This window comes from Rhinopithecus roxellana, chromosome 19 (genome assembly GCF_007565055.1).
Source record: "Rhinopithecus roxellana isolate Shanxi Qingling chromosome 19, ASM756505v1, whole genome shotgun sequence".
Taxonomy (NCBI): Eukaryota; Metazoa; Chordata; class Mammalia; order Primates; family Cercopithecidae; genus Rhinopithecus; species Rhinopithecus roxellana.
This window is the reverse complement of record NC_044567.1, coordinates 39,404,091-39,426,813: the sequence shown is the minus strand read 5'-3', so window position 1 is coordinate 39,426,813 and position 22,723 is coordinate 39,404,091. Positions and strand designations below refer to the sequence as shown.

General features: G+C 63.7%; 5 protein-coding genes across 11 annotated transcripts in view; 3 read left to right on the top strand and 2 right to left on the bottom strand.

Annotated features, from left to right (window-relative positions):
* Positions 1-977, top strand: part of ASPSCR1 (ASPSCR1 tether for SLC2A4, UBX domain containing) — a 43,589-nt gene extending 42,612 nt beyond the window's left edge. Inside the window, exons 13-16 of the mRNA XM_010354329.2 lie at positions 44-95; positions 375-444; positions 515-687; positions 883-977. Of these exons, the coding sequence (XP_010352631.1) occupies positions 44-95; positions 375-444; positions 515-687; positions 883-896 (309 nt within the window). The 3' untranslated portion in view covers positions 897-977. The remainder of the gene's footprint in view (positions 1-43; positions 96-374; positions 445-514; positions 688-882) is intronic.
* Positions 978-2,269: 1,292 nt separating this feature from the next.
* On the bottom strand, positions 2,270-6,401 carry CENPX (centromere protein X). 3 transcript variants are annotated; one of them, XM_010354330.2, is made up of 5 exons: positions 6,334-6,401; positions 3,416-3,467; positions 3,201-3,254; positions 2,858-2,946; positions 2,270-2,784 (listed from the first exon to the last, which is right to left on the bottom strand). In XM_010354330.2, exons 1-5 carry the CDS (start codon positions 6,367-6,369, stop codon positions 2,770-2,772), a joined length of 246 nt encoding a protein of 81 aa, XP_010352632.1. In that variant the 5' UTR covers positions 6,370-6,401; the 3' UTR covers positions 2,270-2,769. The 3 variants fall into 3 exon arrangements, with proteins under 3 accessions (XP_010352632.1, XP_010352633.1, XP_030779791.1); XM_010354331.1 differs by having other exon boundaries at positions 2,873-2,946; positions 6,334-6,400; XM_030923931.1 differs by having other exon boundaries at positions 2,751-2,784; positions 3,064-3,254; positions 6,334-6,400.
* A 380-nt stretch (positions 6,402-6,781) lies between these two features.
* On the top strand, positions 6,782-14,768 carry LRRC45 (leucine rich repeat containing 45). Of its 2 annotated transcripts, none has more exons than XM_010354333.1 (17): positions 6,782-7,364; positions 7,781-7,842; positions 8,206-8,276; positions 8,520-8,698; positions 9,042-9,170; positions 10,530-10,642; positions 11,009-11,067; positions 11,295-11,372; positions 11,631-11,766; positions 11,853-11,930; positions 12,008-12,119; positions 12,222-12,292; positions 12,712-12,804; positions 13,165-13,257; positions 13,680-13,853; positions 13,935-14,082; positions 14,225-14,768. In XM_010354333.1, exons 1-17 carry the CDS (start codon positions 7,145-7,147, stop codon positions 14,419-14,421), a joined length of 2,013 nt encoding a protein of 670 aa, XP_010352635.1. In that variant the 5' UTR covers positions 6,782-7,144; the 3' UTR covers positions 14,422-14,768. The 2 variants fall into 2 exon arrangements, with proteins under 2 accessions (XP_010352635.1, XP_010352634.1); XM_010354332.1 differs by having other exon boundaries at positions 11,981-12,119.
* Positions 14,769-15,243: 475 nt separating this feature from the next.
* On the top strand, positions 15,244-17,845 carry RAC3 (Rac family small GTPase 3). 4 transcript variants are annotated; one of them, XM_030923984.1, is made up of 6 exons: positions 15,244-15,410; positions 15,998-16,069; positions 16,362-16,479; positions 16,598-16,660; positions 17,088-17,247; positions 17,334-17,845. In XM_030923984.1, the coding sequence occupies exons 1-6, from the start codon at positions 15,376-15,378 to the stop codon at positions 17,462-17,464; spliced, it is 579 nt and encodes a 192-aa protein (XP_030779844.1). In that variant the 5' UTR covers positions 15,244-15,375; the 3' UTR covers positions 17,465-17,845. The 4 variants fall into 4 exon arrangements, with proteins under 4 accessions (XP_030779844.1, XP_030779845.1, XP_010352638.1 ...); XM_030923985.1 differs by having other exon boundaries at positions 17,088-17,251; positions 17,334-17,844; XM_010354336.2 differs by lacking the exon at positions 15,244-15,410 and having other exon boundaries at positions 15,505-16,069; positions 17,088-17,251; positions 17,334-17,844.
* Positions 17,846-18,881: 1,036 nt separating this feature from the next.
* Positions 18,882-21,215, bottom strand: DCXR (dicarbonyl and L-xylulose reductase). Its single transcript, XM_010354337.2, has 8 exons — positions 21,107-21,215; positions 20,925-21,022; positions 20,334-20,488; positions 20,196-20,238; positions 20,019-20,118; positions 19,859-19,923; positions 19,666-19,783; positions 18,882-19,538 (listed from the first exon to the last, which is right to left on the bottom strand). Exons 1-8 carry the CDS (start codon positions 21,156-21,158, stop codon positions 19,435-19,437), a joined length of 735 nt encoding a protein of 244 aa, XP_010352639.1. The 5' UTR covers positions 21,159-21,215; the 3' UTR covers positions 18,882-19,434.
* Between the last annotated feature and the right edge of the window lie 1,508 nt (positions 21,216-22,723).

Here is a 22,723-nt window from a genome sequence, read left to right as displayed (position 1 = left end):
CCACAGTGCCCACCCGGCCCCTGACCCCCCGCCCTCCCTGCAGGCAAACCTCTTCCCGGCCGCTCTGGTACACTTTGGAGCCAAGGAGCCGGCAGGTGAGTGTCGGTGGTTGGGGCCGGTGTTGGAGCCCGGCCAGCCTGTCTCTGGACCTCAGAGCCAGCTGCCTGGAAGGGCGTTCAGTCTGGGGCCTCCTTTGGGTCTGAGAGGGAGCTCTGCGGCCCCCAATAACCACCTCCCCGAGAGAGGGCTGGGACAGCCACTTGCTGGTCACCGCCCTCCCAGAGCCGAGTGCTGGTGGGCAGATGCTGGGCGGATGGCGGATGGCGGGTGGGCCCCCCCTCAGAGGCTCAGGGTGAGCTTGGGCCTCCTTGCAGGTGCCTACCTGGAGCCTGGCCTGCTGGAGCACGCCATCTCCCCATCTGCAGCCGACATGCTGGTGGCCAGGTAAGTGCCTGTGGGTCTGGGGGCACCTCCCATGGTGGCACTTACCACCTGCATCTTCGCCTCCCCCTAGGTGCATGTCCAGGGTCGCCGGGTCCCCTTCCCCATCGCCAGCCCCTGACCCTGCACCTGAGTCTGAACCAACTGCTGAGGAGGGGGCACTGGGCCCCCCTGAGCCCATCCCAGGGATGGCCCAGCCTGTGAAGAGGAGCCTGGGCAAGGTGCCCAAGTGGCTGAAGCTTCCGGGTACTGCGGCCGGGTGGAAGGCAGGGTGCTGTGGCCGGGTGGAGGGTGGGGGGCCGGGTGCTGTGGCAGGGCCATTGGGCTGAAGGGCTAGGTGCTGTGGCCAGCAGGGCTGAGTGCTTCAGCTGGGCTGTTGGGCGGGTGGCCAGGTGGCAGGAGCCCAGGGCCTGTGGTCACCCTGGTGTGTTTGCACTACAGCCAGCAAGAGGTGAGAGCCACCAGCCCGAGGTGCCCACTCTGCCACCCACAGGACCACCTCTCCTGCCAGCAGGAATAAAGACTTGTGCATCCCTCAACACATTCCTGTCGTGCTTCCTCCAGAAAAGGGCCCCCATCCTCTGCCCTGGCTCAGCTGGACCGCAGTGTCCAGGCCTGAGAGCCTGGTGGACCGTGGTGTGGGCCCCCGAGGAGCCTGGTGGACCGTGGTGCTGCATCCTGAACCCACATGGGTCCTCTTCATTTTTACCTAACAGTTATTTATCCCTCCTCCAAGGAGAACAGAAGTGCTGGAAGAAAGGCTTTTTTGGGGAAATTACCTGCAACCCAGGAGCCAAGCCCTGGGCCAAGAGCTGGGGGAGGAGTTAGTAGGTCCCCCCACATCTGCAGGGCAGGGCCTGACCTTGGGCCTCCCACTGCCCCTGAGCGGCTATAGTGCTGGGTTCTGGCCCTGGCCCACCCCACAGCCAGCCTCCCCAGCAAGTCTGATGATTTCCACAGGCTCCCAGGGCTTTCAAACTGACCTACTGAGGTGGGCAGAGCGGGGAAGGGGTGGGTCTCAGCAGCCCTGCCTTCCCGGGGCCAGTGGGGCTCAATCAAGGATGAAGAGGCTTGCCTCAAAGTTGTCTTTGGGCACCAGGGCAGGAGAGAGGCTGGGCCGCCTCTGATGGTCCCACGGGGCAGCTCTTGTGCTTCCCACCCTGACTCCCTACCCCTTCCCCTCACTGCATGGGGCACCAGGATGGCACTCAGCTGAGAGCCCCTGGGGTGCTTCCAGTCCTGGGCTCTGACGAGAGAGTGAGGTGGGCTGGAGGGGAAGTGGCCAAGGCTCTGCCCACTTCCCAAGCGTTGGCACAAGTGGAGCTTATGTCAGAGGCCCCCGAGAGTCAGAGGGCAGCCAGACTTGGGCGGGGCATCCAGGCAGGTCCCACAGCCCTGTGTCTCCAAGGGTGGGCAGAGGGCATGGCTGAGGGGGCTGACCTGCACCCCCATGGCACTGCTTGGGACCAGTGTCGGAGAAAAGGGGAGGCCTGTTCTTCATTTCAGCAGGCCCTTGGGCCAGGGACTCTCTCACCCTGTGCGTCTTGGTCCTGCCTGTGGCCACTGCCTGCGGCCACAGGAACATTCCTGGAAGCCACTGCCCACTGTGGCTGCCCCAACCCCTGGGGCAGGAGGAACATTTTCCAGGCGGGTGTGCGCGGTCCGGGTTCCGCAGCGCCTGGGGGCGGGGCCGAGTCACTCGCACACATGCTGTGTGTTACTGCGTCCTCCTGGTGCTTTGCTTTCTTACCAGGAGTGGAAGGGCGCACACGGGGAGTGAGGCTTTGAAGCAGTTTGACTTTGGTGATTAATGGCAAGAAGGCCGAGCTGGGAGAGACAGTTTTGATTTATTGATGTTGCTTTGTGAGAACAAATTTATAGCCTGGGGAAGCATCTTCCAAGGGGAATAGCGCATGGCTGGAAAGGTCACACGCCAGCTTTGATGTCGGGTGGCAGGAATGTGGGCAGGAGGCGGCGCTGCCAGCCGCTGTTTGTCAAACACACAGGCTACCTGCTGGCCGGGCTTTTCCCAGCACCTGCCTGTAGGACCCTGGGTGGTACGCACTGTTGCCCCAGGGAGGAGAGGCAGGGACTCCCCAGGTGCTGCCCCTTCCCACACCAGTGTCCCCACTGGACACTCCAAGGGCAGCAGCGCACCGCAGTCCTGCTCCTTCTGCACAGGCTGGAGACACCTGGGGATCTTGTTTGAATCAACTCTAAACTCCTCAGGTCCTTCCCCGCCTGTTATCAGAGGCCGCTGGAAACACAAGGCCTGCTTCTATGGACCCGGGGCTCCTCTGGGGGTGGCCTCAGCCACGGCTGAGATCCCTAGAAGTCCAGGAGCTGTGGGGGAGAGAAGTGCTTAGGGCCAGCCAGGTGGGCACCTCCACTGGCGCCGTGACCCACGCTCACCCACCAGCTGCGGGAGCACCTTCTCCAGCTGGTCCACATCCACACGGAGCGCGTCTTCTGCCTGGGCCTGCCGCACCCCGCGGACTGCTGCTTCTGCGGTGAGAAACGCGCGAGGTGGGGGATCTTAAACCCGAGCCCAGCGAGGGCCTCAGCCTGGGCCGGTGCCCCTACCCACACCCACGGGCAGCCCCCAGAACCAGGCCACAGCACCTGACAAACAGGCTCAGGAGACCCAAGTTTAGGACCTTGTGGGAAACTGGGGAAAACACCTCTTGGTTTTCCCGCTGTGAAAACACAAAAAGAATTCTGGACGCGGTGCCCGGAGGGAGCATGGGCCCCGGACTCACCCACAACAAAGATCTTCAGCAACTCCGCCGTGAGCTGCAGCGCGTCCCTGCTCACTGCAAGGCAGGGGAGGTCATGTGGGACCCTCACCCACTGCTCCGGCTGGGGGCTCCAGACCTACCCCCGCCCTCCCCAGGCCTTGGCCCTGCGGACTTGCGGGAAAGGGTCTCTGAGGACAAGTACAGGGACCACCTCCCGCCCACACCCCTACCCGCACCTTTGGTCTTGTCATCCTTAAAGTGCAGGTGCAGCAGCCTGCTCACCAGCTCCTGGAGGGGAGGGGGTGTCAGCGCCAGGCCCCGCCCTCCCCCCCCGCACACCCAGGGGTGGTGGTCATTCTGGGTGACGGTGGCTGTGACTTCCGGCTGGAGACGCCCTCTGTGCTTGGGCCTCCCCCAGGGCAGGGGACAAGGGCCAGCCTAGTGGTTAGGGTGGCAGAAGCTGGAGAAGCAGGATGTGTGGGCAGCTCCACTTGGGGCGCCAGGACTCTTCGCAAGGTCTGTGCAAGGAGCCTCCCTACAGCGTGAGTGGTTGTAGACATGGGAGCAGGCCCTGCTGCTGGGGCTCCAGGGAGAGTGGAGAAAGGCCTCGTTGAGTCTGGCCTGATCTTGCACTCCCATCCCCGGCGGAGGGCCATGGCTCTGCTCTCCTTGTGGAGAGGCAGGGAAGGCAGAGCCCGGGTTGGGTCTGGAGGCTGGAGGTGGCTGCTCCCAGGTGGGCTGGACTGAGGGAGTGCCACCCATAAGGCCTTGCTTGTGCCAACTCTGTTCTGGGTGCTGGGTCAGCTCCACCGGTCCTGCCCTGGTGCTCATGATCCTGCAGGAGGTGCTGGTGTCCTGGGAGTACAGAGCTAGGCTGTGCCAGTGTGGTCCGCAGGCTGGAGTGAGGGGTGGGCCAGACGCTGAGGGCCCAGGGCCTGATCAGCTCTCCGTGGCAGGCAACTCGGAGTCCTTTCTAGGTTTTTTGTGGAAAGCAGTACTGGCATTTGAAAGGACCACTCTGGCTGCCAAGCCCAGGGTGGGGGGAAGGGGGGGGCTGCAGAGCCAGGGCCTTTCTGCCTTCCTGATGGACGGAGGACAGGGACAAGGGAGGAGTCCACGCTGAGAACCCAAAAGGATAGCACTGCTCTGAGGAGATGGGGGGCTGTGGGCATGTGTAGTTTGGAGCCAGGACACAGGAGCTCAGTTTGGGATGCATTGTGTGAACACAGGAGCTATCCACAGAGTGGCGGGTGGCAGCGGCAGTGGTGGCGGCCGAGACTCAGGAGGGCAGCCCCAGGTGGCTGGTGGAGCCACCAGACTCAGTGAGGCGGCCCAGGCCGGGCACTGGCCCACAGTGGCTGGGAAAGGAGCCAGCATGGAGTGTCCAGGGCTGGGGGCAGGGGCAGTGGGCACCCAGGAGCCCAGAAACACAGGCACTAACCTGTGAACAACCGGCCAGGCCGCCAGCATCGGCCACAGGGAGGTCACAGCACCTCACCCTGAGCAGTCCAGCAGGTGACAAGCAGAGCATGGATGGGTGAAGCCCTGAGACGCGGGAGGTGAAGAATGTTCCCCAGCAGGGGGCGGCAGGGTCCAGCATCCCGGCTCGTCCTGAGCCCTCGCCGTCCCCTAGCCAGGGTCCCAGTCACCACCCGCATGAGCTCAGCGCCACCTGCTGGTCCTTCCTGCTGCTTACAGCCAGCAATACCGGAAAGGCACCAGAAGACGTAGAGAAGGCACTAGCTTCCCACCTGCTCCGGGACCCCATGCCAGAGAGTGGCGGATGCCAGAGCTGCCTTGACAATCCAAGGGGCTGCTCCGTACACCGGCAGCGGCCTCGGATGGTAGGCCCAGCACTGGGGCAGTTGTGGGAGGGCCTGGGACACACCCAGCTTTGCCCCATGACCTGTGGGTGCCACACCAGGGCTGCAGGCCCCCTGCTCCCCATCATCTTCACACTCATCCTCTGCAATGACCGCAACTCCAGCTCTGGCCAGAGCCCTCGGGCCTCTAGTTGTCAGGTGGGCTTGATGGAGAGAACACATGACCTCCTGGGGTGTGTACCCAGTGCCCCCTCTCCGGCAGTGGCCTTTGAGCTACTCTAACCTGGGGGATTCTCCCAACCACCCAGTGAGGTGGCCCATGCCTCAGTGACTGAGTTCTGGCGAGAATCTTCAGCAACTCCACCAGAGTGCCCCACACTGACCCCCTGCTGTCTTGGGTGATAAAGCAGGGCCTGATGCAGGAGAAACAAAGAATTCTCCCTGCTTCTACAGGACTTCCCTGAAGCCCTCCCCCCACGACGGGTTCACAAGGGCCTGAGACCCTCCCTTCCCAGGCCACAGAGGCCCACGAGGCCCTGCTGACATCGAGGAAGCTCAGTGCCCCAACCTTCAGGTAGAGCAAAAGAAAGAAAGGCTCAGAAACCACTCTGCCTGCACTGATGGGACCCCGCACATGGACTCTGCACATGGCACCCTGTGAGAGCTCCACTTGCCAGGGGCAGGGAAGAGCGGGGCACGCCCTGCAGCCTGGGCGGATCCTGGCTCAGACGGCCTGGGTCTGACCCTAGCTCTGCTGAGTCACTTAACGCCCCCGTGCCTCAGTTTCCCCACTCGCGGGTGGGGTTAATCCGTGTCAAGTGTGAGTAACGTGGAGTACCGAGGAAACCACGCGTTCCTAGCCCAGTGCTGGTGCCCACTATGGAGCAGGCAAAAGGGAAACCACTGTGCCTGGCGGCTAGGGTAGGTCCTGCCGGCTCCTCGGGCTGGACGGTCTCACTGTCCCCGTCCTGGGGCCTGATCTCCCCTTAACAGGAGACCCCAGGCTCAGGGCGCAGGGCGGCGGCCCAGCTCCTCCTCTCTCTTCGCCGGCTTGGACTCCGCCATGACGGCGCCCACCCCTGCCTGTTTCTGCAGACCCTTTCCACCTTCCCGCAGCTCCGGCTGCCCCACGCGCCCTCCTACTAGCTGCGAGACCCCCGCCCAGGAGGGCGCGGGGCGCGCGGTCGGGCTGGGGTCGGAGTCTGAGAACGGGCCCAACCTCAAAGACACAGGTGGGCGGCGCGGGGGCTGGCGTCTGGCCCTCACGGTGTCACGCGTGGGGTCGGGACGGAGCGTCCACACCCGCCTGGCCCCTACCTGCCGGCCCTCACCTTCCGGAAGCCGGCTCCAGCTCCGGCTCCCTCCATGATCGCAGCCTCGACGCACGCCCTCCGGAACCCCGCCCCTCCAGCCAATGAGAGCAGAGCGCGCCCTCGGAGCCCCGCCCCGCTCCCTAGCCAAAGAACCCGGAGCGCCTTCTCTCGGAGCCCCGCCCCAATGCCTCAGCCAATGAGGCTGGAGCGCGCCCTCCAGCAGCCCCGCCCTCACGCCCCTCAGCCAATGAACCCGGAGCGCGCCCTTCCGGCGCACCTCCCTCACGTCCGTCAGCCAATGAGCCTGGAGCATGCCCCCTCGGGGCCCCACCCTCATGCCGCTAGCCAATGAGCCTGGAGCGCGCTGCCCCCTTTCAGCCTGCGACCAGAAGGGCGCGCCAGTTCCTTTGTTTTCATTGGCCCGCACCGAGAGCTGCCTGCGCAGAGCCTGCTGGGAGTTGTAGTTCCCGCGGCCTCTCCCGGCGCGCCTTGTTCTTCCTGGATACTGAGGCCCCGACGCGGCAGTCGCGAGGGCGGGGGTCGGGGCTGCAGGCGCGGCAGGGCCGGGTGGGGTCGCGCGACGCGCCTGCCTGCTTCCTGCACGGGTAGTCCCCAAGCACTGGGGGGCCCCAGCCCAAAGCGGACCTTGACTACCGCCCAGCCCCGCGCTCCAGGACCTCCCGCCCGCGGAGCCCACTCGGATTGCTCTTCGTCTGGGTCAGCGGAGGCCCCGTCTCCCGTACTCGGCGCTGGGACTGCTCCGCACCGGGCGGCTCCCTTTAAGCAGCTGCGGGAGCATGCGGAGGAGGCCCTGCCGGCCCCGCGGGTCATGGAGGAGTTCCGGCGCTCCTACAGCCGCCTGTGCAGGGAGAGTGGGGCCGAGCCCCAGGAGGCTGTCCTGCAGCAGCTGCACCAGCTTCCCAGGGGCCGGCTGGACCTGGCCACGCAGAGCCTGACGGTGGAGACCTGCAGGGCCCTGGGCAAGCTGCTGCCGAGGGAGATGCTGTGCACGGAGCTGGTCCTGAGTGACTGCATGCTCAGCGAGGAAGGTGGGCAGGCGTGGCGGGGTGGATCCCTCTGCTCCTTAGCTGCCCACACCGTTGCCTCGGCAGCCCCAGAGGTCGCTTCCTCTCCAGGCTCTCCTTTTTCTGTGCCGTAGTTAAAGCGAGCAGGGGCGCCCCTTCCTGCACCTGGGAGTAGAGGACAGTTCCTCTGTATGACAGGGGAGAGACCTTGACATGCCCCGCTTACCTGGTTCCCCGCGTGCTGAGCCTGGCTTGGTGCCTGACAGGGGCCGCAGGTGTTTCAAACATGACTTCATAGCGAGACTCTTGGCCAGCGCCAACCCAGACCACCGGGACAGTTGTCCCTCCCTGGGTCTAGGGAGATGCCCTGAAAAGGGGCCAACGGGGAGGATCTTGGGGTCAGCAGGGGCAGAGAGTGACCGCTGGCCCCCCTTACACAGGGGCCACACTGCTGCTCCGAGGCCTGTGTGCCAACACCGTGCTGCGCTTTCTGGACTTAAAGGTGAGATACCTGCGCTCTTGAGTGTCCAAGTGTGCCACCCAAGGGCAAGAGGAGAGGGGGAAGATGCCAGGTCTCAGGGGCCGGGGGTCTGGGCAGGTGGCTGGAAACTGTCTGTGAGTCCCCAGGCTGTTCTCTGATGGCCTCCTGGGTGTGACCATCTCCGGAGCAAGAGTTCATGTCGGCAAACAAGCCGGCCCTTGGAAGCCCCCTAAAGGCAGGGAGCCCAGGAGCTGAGGGAGGCTGCACCTCCCAGCAGAGTGCACCCCAGCCTTGTCCCCTGGCTGACCAAGGCCCTTGGGGCACGGGCGGAAATTCAGAGCCAATCAGGGCATGGGAGTGACTGACGGCCTGTTTCTCTCCTAGGGCAACAACCTTCGGGCCGCAGGGGCCGAGGCTCTGGGAAGACTCCTCCGACAGAACAAGTCCATTCAGAGGTGGGGGTGGTCCGGGCCCACCATCACCGCGGGCCCTGTCTCTGTGGTTGAGGACTGGCCCCAGAGCACATGGTTCTGCAGCCCGAGTTCCACACTGCCAGTTGCCCGTGTTTCACATACGCTGGCAGGGAGTAGTCAGAGGCTCCGGCCCATCAGACCCCAAGCCCACACCTGTCCCTAAGCCCTGGACCCCACAGGCCAGGCAGTCCCCCAGGCGAACTCTGGCTCCTGCCCCTCCTGCAGCCTTTCGCTGGAGTGGAACAGCCTGGGCACGTGGGACGATGCCTTTGCCACCTTCTGCGGGGGCCTGGCGGCCAACGGCACCCTGCAGCAGCTGGACCTCCGCAACAACCAGATCAATCACAAGGGCGCTGAGGAGCTGGCCCTCGCCCTGAAGGGCAACACCACCCTCCAGCAGCTGGGTGAGGCTTCCCAGGCGCCTCAGGCTCCTTCATCCCTCTGAGGCTGCCTTTGCTCTTGGAAGTAAGGGGCTAGGGGACTTGCCTGCGTTCCTGCTCTGTTGACCACAAGGCAGTGACCCCAGGGAAGCACCCCAGCCAGGCCAGCTCCCCCTCTGCCAGGTGCATTCTGTCTTGTGACTACAGGCAGTGACCCCAGGGAAGCACCCCAGCCAGGCCAGCTCCCCCTCTGCCAGGTGCATTCTGTCTTGTGACTACAGGCAGTGACCCCAGGGAAGCACCCCAGCCAGGCCAGCTCCCCCTCTGCCAGGTGCATTCTGTCTTGTGACTACAGGTTTCCTTCCAGACCTGCGCTGGAATAACATTGGCCTCCTGGGAGGCCGGGCCCTCATGAACTGTCTCCCCAGCAACAGAACCCTGTGGAGGCTGGACCTGGCTGGGAACAACGTCCCCGGAGATGTCCTCAGAGCCGTGGGTACGGTGCGGGGCTGTGTGGAGCCATGTGTCAGCCTTTGACAGAGGCCTGTCCGCTGAGGTCGGGGTGCTCGGCTCAGGACTGGAACTGATGAGGAGAGCAGCCTGAGAGCCCGGGGAAGCGGGAAGGAGCAGAGGGGTCGTGGGGCACCTGTTTGGCACTTGATTGGCGTCGACCACACATTGGCACTGTCTGAGGTGCCCTGTGTGCTTGCTGAGTTCTTAGGACCTGTGCAGTGGCAGGGTGCCCATTTCACAGCTGGGAAAGCTGAAGCCGTGTGGCTCACAGCCCTGGCCTTGATGGCTTTGCTGATGTTTCAGGTGGCCCAGGCCTTGGCCAGGAAGGCTCCCTGGTCACCCTGAGTTTGTGGCCCTACATGTGAGTCATGAGAGGTGGGGCCTCCTGGCCTATGCTGGCCTCCACATTCCCTCCCACCAGCGACCCCAAATCCTTGCAGCTGATGTCTCAGCCTTAGGCCCCAGTGCCCCAGACCCAGCTGAGAACTTTGCCAGGCCCCGTACTCCCTAATCCGCACACAGCGGCAGCCTCTTCCGGCCCCTGTGCTGAGGCTCCCCCCTTCTGCTGGCTCTGCCTGGCCTCTGGCTCCAGCTGCACCGTCCCTGGCTTTGCCTCAGTGCTGCCCTGGGTGTTGTCATCGCTCCTGACCTCTGCCCCCTAGCCACATGCCACCCAGATCTTTCCAGAACATGAGCTGGGCACAGCGTTCGCCTCAGCATTGTGCGGTGCCCCTTGACCTTTGGGATGGTGGCCAGATGCCCCAGGATGGCCCTCGTCTTTTGCGGTGTAGCAGCCCCCACCACCTCTGCCACACGTGTGCCCGCGCCCCCCAACACCAGGTGCCTCCTGCTGACAGCCCCAACCCCATGAAGCACCTTCCACCCTCATGCACTGAGGGGGCACCCCTGACTTGCCAGGTGAGACGTTGCCCTACAAGGCATAGATTCCCAAGCAGCCAGCTGCCGGGTGCAGGGCCGGTGGCCACCAGCCACTCCTGAGGCTAAGCAGCTCCGGGGTGACACAGCTCCTTGTGTGTGTGTGTGACTGAGTTCGCTCTGTCACCCAGGCTGGAGTGCAGTGGCACAATCTCGGCTCACTGCAGCTTCCACCTCCCGGGTTCAAGCGATTCTCCTGCCTCAGCCTCCCGAGTAGCTGGGATTACAGGTGTGCAATACTATGCATGGCTAATTTTTTGCATTTTTAGTAGAGATAGGGTTTCACCATGTTGGCCAGGCTGGTCTCAAACCCCTGACCTCAGGTGATCCACCCACCTCAACCTCCCAAAGTGCTGGGATTCCAGGCATGAGCCCCTGCGCCCGGCTGACACAGCTCCTTCTGCAGAGCAAGCCATGGGCCACAGCCAGGACCGGCTCACCACCTTCCAGGAGAACCAAGCCCGCACTCATGTCCTCAGCAAGGAGGTCCAGCACCTCCGGGAGGAGAAGTCCAAGCAGGTGAGAATGGCGCCTTCACTGAGCTTGGAGCTGCTCGTGGCTGGAGGGCCTGGCCATGTCCTGCCTCCCTCGGCCCCGTGGTCTACCCACCTGGGGCCCCAGAGCCTGTCCGAGTGGCTCGTACCAGGAAGGAGGGGCGGCCTCCTGGTCTGATCTCCTGCAGGTGGGCTTCCTTGGGGAGCTGGTGTCTGAGCCCCAAGGCCTCACTCTGCAGGAGCCACCCTTCCTGTGAAGGAGACAGGGCGCTGTGGGTGGAACCTTTTGCTGCCTTGCTGTGTTGGTGGGCACCGGCTCTCCTTCCCCGGAGAAGGTTGGGTGGACAGGCTGTAGGTGCTCTGACAGGGCTGTGGCTGTCTCTGTCCCCAGTTTCTGGACTTGATGGAGACCATTGATAAGCAGCGGGAAGAGATGGCCAAGAGCAGCAGGTGAGCGGGCCCAGGGCAGGGGCAAGGCAAGGCTTCAGGGATCGGGTCCTGGCTCAGACTCAGGTGGGACCAACCTGAGCCCACAAGTGAGGCCACGAGGTGGTGGCTGGAGGCTCAGTGCCCAGGCGACCGTAGATGCTTAAGGAACAGCAGCAGCTACCAAGGCCAGAGGCGTACGGGAGCGCTCTGGGGTTTGGGTGACTCTGCACCCTCCTCTCTGCCCACAGTGCGTCGGCAGCCCGTGTAGGACAGCTTCAGGAAGCCCTGAATGAGAGGCACTCCATCATCAACGCTCTCAAGGCCAAGTAAGTAGGGGGTGGCTCAGGATACTTCAGAGACGTGCCCACAGCACAGAGGAGGGTGGTGTGAGCCTGTGTGCAAGTCCTGTTTGCAAAGTAGAGTTGGGAAATGGTGAGGCTGGGGCAGTAACCCAGAAGTCTTCCTGGAGGAGGCGGTTGCTGGCTGGGATTGACTAGGTGCCCAGCAACAGTGAGAGCAGCGAGGCCTTTGTAAGGCACATGAAGCTCCAGCCGGGGCGGGGGTGCTGCCCTTCCTTTCTGCAGGCTGCAGATGACGGAGGCCGCCCTGGCTCTGTCAGAGCAGAAGGCCCAGGACCTGGGGGAACTCCTGGCCACAGCGGAGCAGGAGCAGCTGAGCCTATCGCAGAGGCAGGCCAAGGAGCTCAAGCTGGAGCAGCAGGTGGGTGGGCGGGCTTGAGAGGGGTGGGCCAAGGGATGGGTGGCAGCTTCGTGACCCTCACAGCCCATACCACGTTCCCCTCCCAGGAAGCTGCGGAGCGGGAGTCTAAGCTCCTCAGAGACTTGTCTGCTGCCAATGAAAAGAACCTGCTTCTGCAAAGCCAGGTAGCTGTGGGGGAGCCAGGGAGCCCAGGGTGGGCACGGCAGGGCTGCAGCTTCCCTCTCTCGTGCCGGCTTTCCAGGTAGAGGAGTTGGAGCGGAAGGTCAGGTGTCAGCAGGAGCAGCTGTTCCAGACCAGGCAGGAACTGACCAGCACATCAGCCGAGCTGAAGATGCGGGCCATCCAGGCCGAGGGTGGGCATGGGCAGGCCTGCTGTGGAAGGGTTGGGGATGGGCACCCTGGGGACAGGGTCCCCCAGGGGATGCTTACACACGCTCTGCCCCCTGGGCTTCCAGAGCGCCTGGACATGGAGAAGAGAAGGTGCAGACAGAGCCTGGAGGACTCAGAAAGCCTGCGCATCAAGGAGGTGCCCTCTTTGTTGGCCTCATCTGGCCTCTAACGCTCCTCAGCCTCTGTCCTTGGTGTCATGCAGGTGTCCCCAAAGCACATGCCTGGTGGGAGTTCCCCTTGCCAACCTGGGGTCACTGGGTGGCTGTATTTTGCCAGCCTGAGCGGATGTCAGACCCGGAACCTTCTATTGGGGCTGGGAGGGGACCCCGGCCATGCCTCAGCCGTAGTACAGGCTGCCACTGAAGAGACACCGAGCCCCACCTGTGCAGGGTGCACATGCTAGGGTAGTTTCCTGCTAGGCCACCCGAGGCGGTGCTTTCTCAGAATGAACAAGGATCCCAAGAGACGCCTGCCTTCCAGGGTGGGGAGTCCATGGGGGGAAGGTAGGGAGGTCCGGCTCTCCAGCCTGGCCCCACAATTCCTGCCCCTGAGCAGGTGGAGCACATGACCCGGCACCTGGAGGAGAGTGAGAGGGCCATGCAGGAGCGGGTGCAGAGGCTGGAGGCTGCTCGGCTGTCCCTGGAAGAGGTGAGCACCCACCAGGCAGGGCCAAGCTCTGCCTTAACCCTGGGCTGAACAAGGCAGGCACCCCTGATGTTCACCACCTCAGGACCACAGAGACCCCTTCCTGGCCTCAGAGCCTCATAAGTCCCACTTTGGGGACCCACCCACCAGTGTGCCCAAGAAGCCAGAGAGACTTAGGTGGCATTCGGGCTCCGTTGGCCGTAAGCACCTTGCTCAGCGAGCTAGGTGGCAGAGCAGCTTGCGTGGCCCTCAGGAGGCTGGCAGAGAGGAGCTCCCCTGGTTGGTGTTGGCTGGATGGGCCAGAGAGAAAAGGGCCTTGGGCCAGGGACAGGAGAACGCACTGGCAGGTGGCTGTCTACGTAGGAGTTGGGCCGAGTGAAAGCAGCGGCACTCAGCGAGCGTGGCCAGGCGGAGGAGGAGCTGATCAAGGCCAAGAACCAGGCCCACCTGGAGGAGGTGAGCCACACAGATGTCCACCACCCTCCAGGCTGCCCAACATCACCGTCCGCATGCAGACTCCAGAGCTGCGGTCTGAGTGGGGAGGCGGGAGTGTGGTGTTGAGGTCAGATTAGCACACCCTGGAGGCTGCTGGGTCAGCTTCAGCCTTAGATCAGGGCCTGAGATAGTGGAAAGGTTTGGCTCATCTCTGCAGCCTGTGACTACACGCATGGAGGGACTGGAAGGGTGGTGTGACCGGAGAGGGAGGAGGGGAGCCCAGAGGGCATCTGGAGGAGGTGGCTGCCAGGGGTGCGGGTTCAGAGTCCTAGTAACTAGAGCAGCCAGTCCTGCAGAGGGGTGGGGTCGTGCCCATGCCGACATTCCCTCAGGTGAGCTCAGGCTGAGCCCCTCATTCTCCATGGCGGCTCCTGTGCTCACAGCGACAGCGTCTGGCTCACCTGGAGGACAAGCTGCGACTGCTGGCGCAGGCACGGGACGAGGCGCAGGGCGCTTGCCTGCAGCAGAGGCAGGCGGTGGCCGAGGCCCAGACCCGGGCCAGCCAGCTGGGCCTGCAAGTCGAGAGCCTGCGGCGGCGCCTGGAAGAGCTGCAGCAGGTAGCCGGGGCTCCAGCGGGGACCCCCGGGCGTGCTAGGCCCCGACCCCTCACCTTACTCCCCAACCTTCGTGCCTGGCAGGAGCTGAGCCTCAAGGACCAGGAAAGGGTGGCCGAGGTGAGCAGGGTGCGCGTGGAGCTGCAGGAGCAGAACGGCCGGCTGCAGGCAGAGCTGGCGGCTCAGGAGGCGCTGAGGGAGAAGGCGGCGGCCCTGGAGCGCCAGCTGAAAGGTGAGCCAGACCCTCGCCCTCCCGCCGCCCACTGGTGGGACGTGAGGCTAGCCAGAGAGCGGGGCTGGCCACGTCTCCCGTGCTGAGGCCGTGCCACGGTGCGCTGGGACTGCGCCCGCTCACTGCGCTCCTTGCCCTGCAGTGATGGCGAGCGACCACCGAGAGGCGCTGCTGGACAGGGAGAGCGAAAACGCGTCTCTCCGGGAGAAGCTGCGGCTCCGGGAGGCGGAGATCGCCCGCATCCGGGACGAGGAGGCCCAGAGAGCGAGCTTCCTGCAGAACGCCGTCCTGGCTTACGTGCAGGGGTCCCCCGTGAGGACCCTAAGCCCCCCAAAGTGAGGCAGGCCGGGAGGACCCGGGCGCAGTAGGAGTACATCAGGCGGCGCCCGAGATTTCTTGGACCGGGGGCCGCCTCCCGCCCGGGCCGCCCCTTGAGACCCGGGTCGTCTGTTCCACGCGGGGGTTGCAGCGACTGGAGGTGGTGCCGCGGCTGCCGGGCGATCCCGTGGGAGGCGCCTGGGAAGGGCTCCCTCGCTGCCCCTTCCCGGTCGACGCCACCTGGAAGCGCACCGGGAAGGGATCCCGCGGGCGCGTCTCCCCCTCGCCTTTTGCGATGTCATCGTGAACGCTGCGGCTGCCTGCGCGCGGCGGGGTTTGGAAATACAGCGCGTTTGCACTTTGTGATACATTCTGGCCTCGCCTCTCCCTCCAAACGCGCGACCCTCCGTGCCTCTCTCCAAACGCGCGGCCCTCTGCCCCCAGCCCTGCACGGAGGGCCTGCCGGGGTGCGGCCGTTCGCCCCTCCTCGCCGCTGCCTGGAGGGACGGGAGGGCCGCTGGGGCTGTCCGTCTGGGGGTTCGGGCGGCTGCAGACCCCGGAGTTCCCAGCTGGCTCCCGGCAGCAGGGGGCGGGTCCCCGAGAACGCGCAGCGCGCGCAGCCGTCCCCGCTGGGTCCAGGTCGCTGGGCTCTCTCCGGCCTGCGAGGCGCCCCGAGGGACCTGCAGGAGACCCCCCCCGGGCCGGGGACGCGCTGGAGGCGGGGGCTCCGCGGCTCGCGCAGCTCTGCCCGGGTTCGGGCGGCCCCGCCCCCAAAGCCGCGCGGCCGGGCGCCCCCCACCCGCCTCCGCCCCCGTCCCCCGCCGGCCGCGCTCGGCTGTCTCCGCGCCCGGCGCTCGGCGGCGCTCGGCTGTCTCCGGCCGCTCGCTCGGCGCTCGGGTCCGCGGCCGCTGCGGCGCCGGGCATTTCTCCGCAGCTCGGCTCGCGGCCGCGCCCGCCGCCGCCCGGCCCGCGCCCATGCAGGCCATCAAGTGCGTGGTGGTCGGCGACGGGTGAGTGCGCGGCCCGGAGGTTGCTCGGCTGGGCTGGGCCGGGGGAGCTCGGGGGTTCAGGGCGCAGCCGGGGCGGGGCGGGGGTGGCGCCCGGGTCCTCGCGAGGCGGCCCCGCAGTACCCCGCCCGAGCCGCGTGCGCCCCGGGGCCGAGGGGGGCGGGGTGGGGCGGGGCGGGTTCCGCGGGCCTCCAGCTCGGGCCCACCTGATGCTGCCCGGCTCCCGCCCGGGCTGGTTGCCGGTGAGGCGGGGCCGCCGCCCTGTCCTCCTAGTGGGTGGGGCCAGGCCTCTCACCTGGGCTGAACCCTTCGCCGGCCCCACCCTCTCCTGCCGCCACCCTCGAGTCGGGGCCTCTGCCTGGGGCGCCAATGTTGGGCGCCCTGCGCCCCCATTCACCACCCCAGCCCCCGGAGCCCGGCCTGCCCTGGTCGTCCTCCAGCCCTAGGTCGCCGCGGATCTGGTGGGCTGGGACCCCCGTCTCCACCCCAGACACCCTAACTCGCCTCTGGCTGCTGGGGAGGGGTTTGCCCTTGTTGGGCAGAGGGTCCGAGGCCGGGCCTGGGAGCCACGTGGCTTGCCCTGTCCGCAGCGCCGTGGGGAAGACATGCTTGCTGATCAGCTACACGACCAACGCCTTCCCCGGAGAGTACATCCCCACCGTGTGAGTGTGGGGGCTTCCCGGGAGAGCACAGGCCCTCCGTGTGAGTGTGGGGGCTTCCCGGGAGAGCACAGGCCCTCCGTGTGAGTGTGGCATGGGGGATTCATGGGCAGGATCTCCCCTGGGCTTCCATGTCGGCTCAGGTGGCCCTGTCTCTGGGCTTCCCGGCTGGGGCTGAGGTGCTGGCTAGAGTTCTAGTTCCGTGCAGAGTTGTGAAACCCAAGACACAGGCCGGCAGGGCCAGGGGTTTCTGGGACCCCTCCGAAGCCCTGACCCTGCCCTCACTACTCTGCAGTTTTGACAACTACTCGGCCAACGTGATGGTGGACGGGAAGCCGGTCAACCTGGGGCTGTGGGACACGGCGGGGCAGGAGGACTATGATCGGCTGCGGCCACTTTCCTACCCCCAAACTGTAGGTGACAACGGGGCCAGCCCCGGGAGCTGGGTGGGTCCCTGAGGTCCGGAAGAGGGAGGGAGCAGTGCCCTGGGGAGCCCTTGACCACTCCACCAGGCCCCACCTTCTTCCCAAGGACGTCTTTCTGATCTGCTTCTCCCTGGTGAGCCCGGCCTCCTTTGAGAACGTTCGTGCCAAGGTAGGGCAAGGCTGGGGGCCCCTGTGGGGAGAGGGCTTGCCCCAGAACCTGCCCCGACAAGTTGTCCTTTAGAGGCAGTTGAGATACGGTTCTGCCTGGAGTAGGCACATGGGGTGGGGTCTGAAAATGATCGTGGGGGCTGATGGGGTGGCGTAGTGGTGGTGGGCGCAGCTCTCAGAACGGAGGGGCTGCCTGCCTGCTGAGAATGGGCCTTGGCTGGGAGGCCCTGGGAGGATCTCCAGGTTCTCTGGCTGCGTATTTTTTCTCAGTATCTCCCCACCAAATACGCCCCTGGTCACCCCTTTAAGGAAGAAGAGCCAAGTGTAGCTCTGGAGCAGTGGGGAAAGTCCCCGAGGGCCGTGACTTGCTCAGGTGGGGCTGGGGTAGCAGACTCCGGGCCTAGGGGTCAGAGCGTTTGTCCCTGCAGTGGTACCCGGAGGTGCGGCACCACTGCCCCCACACACCCATCCTCCTGGTGGGCACCAAGCTGGACCTCCGCGACGACAAGGACACCATTGAGCGGCTGCGGGACAAGAAGCTGGCGCCCATCACCTACCCACAGGGCCTGGCCATGGCCCGGGAGATTGGTGGGTAGGCGCAGGCGGCATGCAGGGGAGGGGTGGGGAGGCTTCGTTGTACCCGACTCTCATTGTCTCCCCGCCTCACTGCCTAGGCTCTGTGAAGTACCTGGAGTGCTCAGCCCTGACCCAGCGGGGCCTGAAGACAGTGTTTGACGAGGCAATCCGCGCAGTGCTCTGCCCGCCCCCAGTGAAGAAGCCAGGGAAGAAGTGCACGGTCTTCTAGAGCCCTGGCACACCTGAGCCTGAGGGCTGGCGGGGAGCAGCCCTAGACGTGTCTGCTGTTGTGTCGAGACGTGTGGTGTCCCTGAGTCGGCTGTGGGGAGCGGTTAGGGTGGGCAGGGGGGAAGCATGGGGATGAGGCTGGGCGGCAGGATCCTGTCCTCTCTGCTGCCTCATTCTGGGGTGTGGCTCCAGCCTTCCCTGGCCCCCGCCGGAGGCCAGGAGGGAGCAGGGTCTCCCTCAGGGCTGCAGGGGCAGGTGCAGGTGCAGGGAAGCCCCAGGATGGGCTTCCCTGGAGGGGGAGGGTGGGGGGGAGTTCTGTCCATTGCGCCCCAAGGCGGGGCGGCCCCTTCTTATTTTATACAATAAACATTCTCCACCTACACCTCTTGCCTCTCACTACCTGCCCTTCTGCCCTGGGGCGGTTTGCTCCTAATTCCCCCAAGTGATGGTGCAGAGCAGGTTGCCACCCCAGCCGCACCTCACCTCGGAGCTGAGTTCCTAGAGGACAGCACTAAGCTTCCTCCACCCCACCCCAGGGAAGAGGGGCCTGCTGAGCCCCCAAAGGAGCCCACCCAGATCAAAGCAATAGCTCGTGCATTGAGCGCTTGGGATGTTAGCCTGGCTGTGTACAAGGCCTCCCTCAGGCTGATGTGCGCCTCTGGGAGGGCACATGTCGGGGAGAGGCAGGCCTGGTTCTCAGGCAGCTCCTGTTGTGCTGACTGGGACAGTCTGAAAAGAGGCTGAAGCAGGTCAGGCCTCATGGAGCCCCATGGGAGCCAGGGCAGCCTCCCCCCATCCCTCGGCTCCTCTGGCTGGCACTGGGAGTAAGGGCAATCCAGGCGGAGGGGCAGGGTGGAGGAGGGCACGGGGGTCGGGGTGTGGTGTGGAAAGCAAAGAGAGCAGCAACCCAGCACAGTCTGCTGATGCTGAAGCCAGAAACGGTGGGCCCTGAACCAAGGTCCCAGGCTTGGAGTCACTCGGGATTGGAGGGGCCACCGTCTGCTTCCGCCTGGTACTGTGTGGGGGCAGCTCCTACTGGCTCGGGAAAGCCGACTGCGGAATTCTCAAGAATTTTGCTAGCCAGTTGTCAATGATCATTAACAATTAAGTTATAGAAGTTTACAATTTGTGTTATTAAAAGCAAAATCAACAAACATCACTTCCTAGTTATTTCTGCACACATGGCTTTTTTCTCTGCCCCTGGGTTATGTACATCTGCAGGACCTATGGACACAGACACCACATAATGGGGTGTTGAGGGCATCTCTTCCAGCTCCACATTCAATGGCATCTAACTGGTAGCTTGAAATCAGCTGTGGTAGGAGTGTTTACACCATGGGAATTGGCAAATTCTTCATATTGGGACTTGATTTACAGTTACTTGTCTAGACTTAAGATGATTAAACTGTAGATTAGACTTCAGGGTGCTGTGTCTGTTCATTACATTGTGAACAGCACAAGTTGAGGAAATGCTGTTCTAGTATCCAAAGACCATCTGATTCAACAAAGTGGCTCAGGTCACTGACGAAGTGCAGAAGCGTCACATCCTCCTTGTTTCCCCGTTTGTCTTACTCATTAGCTTAAAGGAGGAGGAGCCAACCGTACACTCACAGAGCAGGTGATCAACCCGTACATGCACACACTGTCTCACCCCAGAGGTTCTGGACAGGTCCAAAGGCCAACCTTGCTGACATTCACCACCCTCTTTAGGAGCTGGCCTTTCACCGCCTCCTACCTCCCTGACAGCAAACTGGCCAGGCCTGAAGACCTCAGGAGTGGGAGCCGGGCTCCGCCTTGGATTGGAATATGAATCTCATGGGTCTCTGCCCGCATTCCATACCAGGCCCCAAGCCCCCAGCTACCTGCTCGCAGCCTAGGAATAGCATATAGCCTGGGCAGCAGAATCAGGTTTATTGGAGGGATTGGGGGTAGGATGGGCACGGCGTGGGGTTTGAGGTGTGTGGAGGGAGCTCAGTTGGCCCAGAAGCCCCCTTCCACCGGCAGAGTGGAGCCCGTGGTCATGCCGCTTCGGTCACTCAGCAGAAAGAGGATGGCATCCACCACATGCTCTACCTCTGTGGGCAGGGCGGGGGTCAGGGGCATAGATGAAGGAGGCTGTCGCCCATCTTTCCCTCCCACCCCTGCCCAGGGCACGCACAGGGGCTGCTGGCACCACGCTGGCTGATCTCCCACCTGACTCACCAGCAAACTTGCCAAGTGGGATTCGGTCCAGCATAGTCTTGGCCTTGTAGGGGTCACTCCAGTTGGCCTGGCCCATGTGCGTCATCACCACTGTGGGGTTTACTGCATTCACTCGGATCTACACCGGGACAGCTGGGGTCAGCAGGGCGAGTAGGGTGCCCTAGGTTGGGGGAGGTACCCCAGCCCTGCTCACCTTGTGGGGCCCGAGCTCTAGGGCCATCACCTTGGTCAGCATGTCCAGGGCACCCTTGGTGGAGCCTGTGAAGAGGAACCCAAGCTGGCTGTGGCTGGGGTTGGTGATGAGGGTGAGGCTGGGGTGGGGGTGGGGCTGAAGGCACAGCTGGGGTACTCACAGTAGACGCTATGGTTAGTTACTGCCCTCTGGGAGCACTGGCTGGAGATGTTCACGATGGCCCCCGGGGCTCCCCGGGCTATTAAGCCCCTGGCCACAATCTGAAATTGCAGTGAGACCGTGAGGCAGAGCTGACACCACTCTTCAGAATTCTCGTCCAGCCCGCAGGGCAGCTCACCTGTGACACCTGGATGACCGCACGCAGGTTCACTTCAAAGGATCTAGAGGCCGAGGGGCAGACCCTGGTCAGAGATTAGGGCTGCTGCCTCCTCCGGGACAGCCCCTCCCTGAGGTTTCTCCGCCCTCACAGGCTCACCTGTCAAAGGCGTCCTTGGTGACCTCCAGGAAGGGCTGCAGCAGGGCGACAGCGGCGTTGTTCACCAGCAGGTCCACGGGGCCCACGCTGCCCAGCGCCCGCTCGGTGGCCTCCCAGTCACCCAGGTCCACGCACACGGGCTCTATCCCCGGGCACTGTGTGTATCAGGGGGCAGTTACCAGAGGCTTTGTGCCCAGCAAGCGGCACAGCTGGGGACTGGGGCTGGTGCCCTTTCAGCTGGACAAGGAAAGGAGTTAGGAGTTCCGGAGGTGTCAGGACTGTGGGGCCAGCAGCCAGGCGCTACCTCCGGCCGGTTCACTTCCTCCCTGCGTCCGAGCGACTCCTGCCCGGGGCCTGCTCCGCAGCCATTTCGGCCTCTTTCTGAGCCCGGCAGCCCTGGCAGCTCTGCCGGCCACCCGACCTCCCACGCAGGCCACCAGCCCCGGAAGACGGTGCGACGGCGCCCAGGCCGCGGTGAGAAGCGCAGCGCTCGCGAGGGGAGGCGAAGTCGCGCACAGGGATACCGCCCCCGCCGGCTGGCGCCCCCTCCTGGCTCGCCGCCTCGCAGCCCTGGGACCCGGCGGGGCCTACCTCGCGGACAAGGCTGTCAAGATCCGCCTGTGTTCGGCTCACAGCCACTACCCGCGCGCCCGCCGCGTGCAGCGCCTGGACCGTGCCGCGCCCGATACCTGCCGGGAGCGCGGCTCAGTGAGGACATCCCCTGCCCGCCTCTGCCCTCCGCTGGCCTTTACCGACCTTTCCCCGCCGCCCACCTTTGCCCGCCCCGGTGACCAGCACCCGGCGGCCCGCGAGACCCAACTCCATGTCGGCACAGTCTCCGCCCTGCGTACTGGGGCCGCGGCACGCGAAAGTCTGGCCACGGTGGGCGGGGCGGGGCGGGGCCAATGGCAGGGCGGCCTTCAGATAGGGGGCGGGGACATTCAAATAGCTGCTCCCCGCTGCGGTGATTGACGGAAAGGAGTGGGCACACGGAGGAGGGGCAGGGTCTCCGCTGCCGCAGAGACGGGCCTTTTTTGTTGTTGTTGTTTGAGACGGAGTCTCGCTCTCTGTCGCCCAGGCTGGAGTGCGGTGGCAAGATCTCGGCTCGCTGCAAGCTCCGCCTCCCGGGTTTACGCCATTCTCCTGCCTCAGCCTCCCGAGTACCTGGGACTACAGGCGCCCGCCACCTCGCCCGGCTAGTTTTATGTATTTTTTTTGTAAAGACGGGGTTTCACCGTGTTCGCCAGGATGGTCTCGATCTCCTGACCTCGTGATCCGCCCGCCTCGGCCTCCCAAAGTGCTGGGATTACAGGCGTGAGCCACCGCGTCCAGCCCAGGGACGGGTCTTTTGAACTGCCTGGTGTGACCCATCCTCCGTGCTTAAAATCGATTTAGTGGACCCTGGCTAGCATATTTTCCCCTGCCAAGATTATTGCAAAAAGACGATGTGGTGGTTAATGTTAGAAAGAATGTGTGGTTAATATCAGGAAGAACACGTGAAATGGAGAATTCAGGGCTAACATTTCTTGTTTTGTTTCTGAAAACATCCGCATGTCCTAAAAAGTGTCGCCTGTGCCCATCATCTCTCAGGCTTGACAGCAGGACACCGCTGGCTCACTTGTAAAGCCAAGGGAAAGAATTTGGGCCACCAAGTACGTCTGGAGAAGACACCAATGTCAGCAGCGCTCTGCTTTCATCTGTGGGCGGAGGATCACCTAGGTACCAAGGCAAGAGACTGAAGACACAAACTGTTTCAGTATAATAAAGAAAAAAGGCCGGGCGCGGTGGCTCACGCCTGTAATCCCAGCACTTTGGGAGGCCGAGAGGTGCGGATCACGAGGTCAGGAGATCGAGACCATCCTGACTAACATGGTGAAACCCCATCTCTACTAAAAAAAAAAATACAAAAATTAGCCGGGCGAGGTGGCGGGCGCCTGTAGTCCCAGCTACACGGGAGGCTGAGGCAGGAGAATGGCGTGGACCCGGGACGCGGAGCTTGCAGTGAGTGGAGATCGCGCCACTGCACTCCAGCCTGGGCGACAGAGCGAGACTCCGTCTCAAAAAAAAAAAAGAAAAGAAAATAAAATAGTTAAAATGAAAATAGTCATAATACAAATTGGATATAAAAATCATGGATAATTATCAATCATTAGTATAAACATTAATCATTGGCTTTTAATATTACTCTTTGTTGGCCGGGCGCGGTGGCTCAAGCCTGTAATCCCAGCACTTTGGGAGGCCGAGACGGGCGGATCACAAGGTCAGGAGATCGAAACCATCCTGGCTAATACGGTGAAACCCCGTCTCTACTAAAGAATACAAAAAAAACTAGCCGGGCGACGAGGCGGGCACCTGTAGTCCCAGCTACTTGGGAGGCAGAGGCAGGAGAA

Bases quoted from the DNA above. Each gene is read 5' to 3' on its own strand.
- CENPX (XM_030923931.1), bottom strand. From the start codon at position 6,369: ATGGAGGGAGCCGGAGCTGGAGCCGGCTTCCGGAAG. The intron at 2,947-3,063 runs GTGCTGTGGCCT...TTCTCACCGCAG, and splicing joins CTCCTGAGCCTGTTTGTCAG to AAGCAGCAGTCCGCGGGGTG. The intron at 2,785-2,857 runs GTGGGTGAGCGT...TCTCCCCCACAG, and splicing joins AGAAGGTGCTCCCGCAGCTG to CTCCTGGACTTCTAGGGATC.
- LRRC45 (XM_010354332.1), top strand. From the start codon at position 7,145: ATGGAGGAGTTCCGGCGCTCCTACAGCCGCCTGTGCAGGGAGAGTGGG. The intron at 13,854-13,934 runs GTAGCCGGGGCT...CGTGCCTGGCAG, and splicing joins GCCTGGAAGAGCTGCAGCAG to GAGCTGAGCCTCAAGGACCA. The intron at 14,083-14,224 runs GTGAGCCAGACC...CTTGCCCTGCAG, and splicing joins CCTGGAGCGCCAGCTGAAAG to TGATGGCGAGCGACCACCGA.
- RAC3 (XM_010354335.2), top strand. From the start codon at position 15,777: ATGTTGGGCGCCCTGCGCCCCCATTCACCACCCCAGCCCCCGGAGCCC. The intron at 16,070-16,361 runs GTGAGTGTGGGG...ACTACTCTGCAG, and splicing joins GGAGAGTACATCCCCACCGT to TTTTGACAACTACTCGGCCA. The intron at 16,661-17,087 runs GTAGGGCAAGGC...TTGTCCCTGCAG, and splicing joins TTGAGAACGTTCGTGCCAAG to TGGTACCCGGAGGTGCGGCA.
- DCXR (XM_010354337.2), bottom strand. From the start codon at position 21,158: ATGGAGTTGGGTCTCGCGGGCCGCCGGGTGCTGGTCACCGGGGCGGGC. The intron at 20,489-20,924 runs GTAGGCCCCGCC...TGATACACACAG, and splicing joins TTGACAGCCTTGTCCGCGAG to TGCCCGGGGATAGAGCCCGT. The intron at 19,539-19,665 runs GTGAGTCAGGTG...CCCTGCCCACAG, and splicing joins CCCACTTGGCAAGTTTGCTG to AGGTAGAGCATGTGGTGGAT.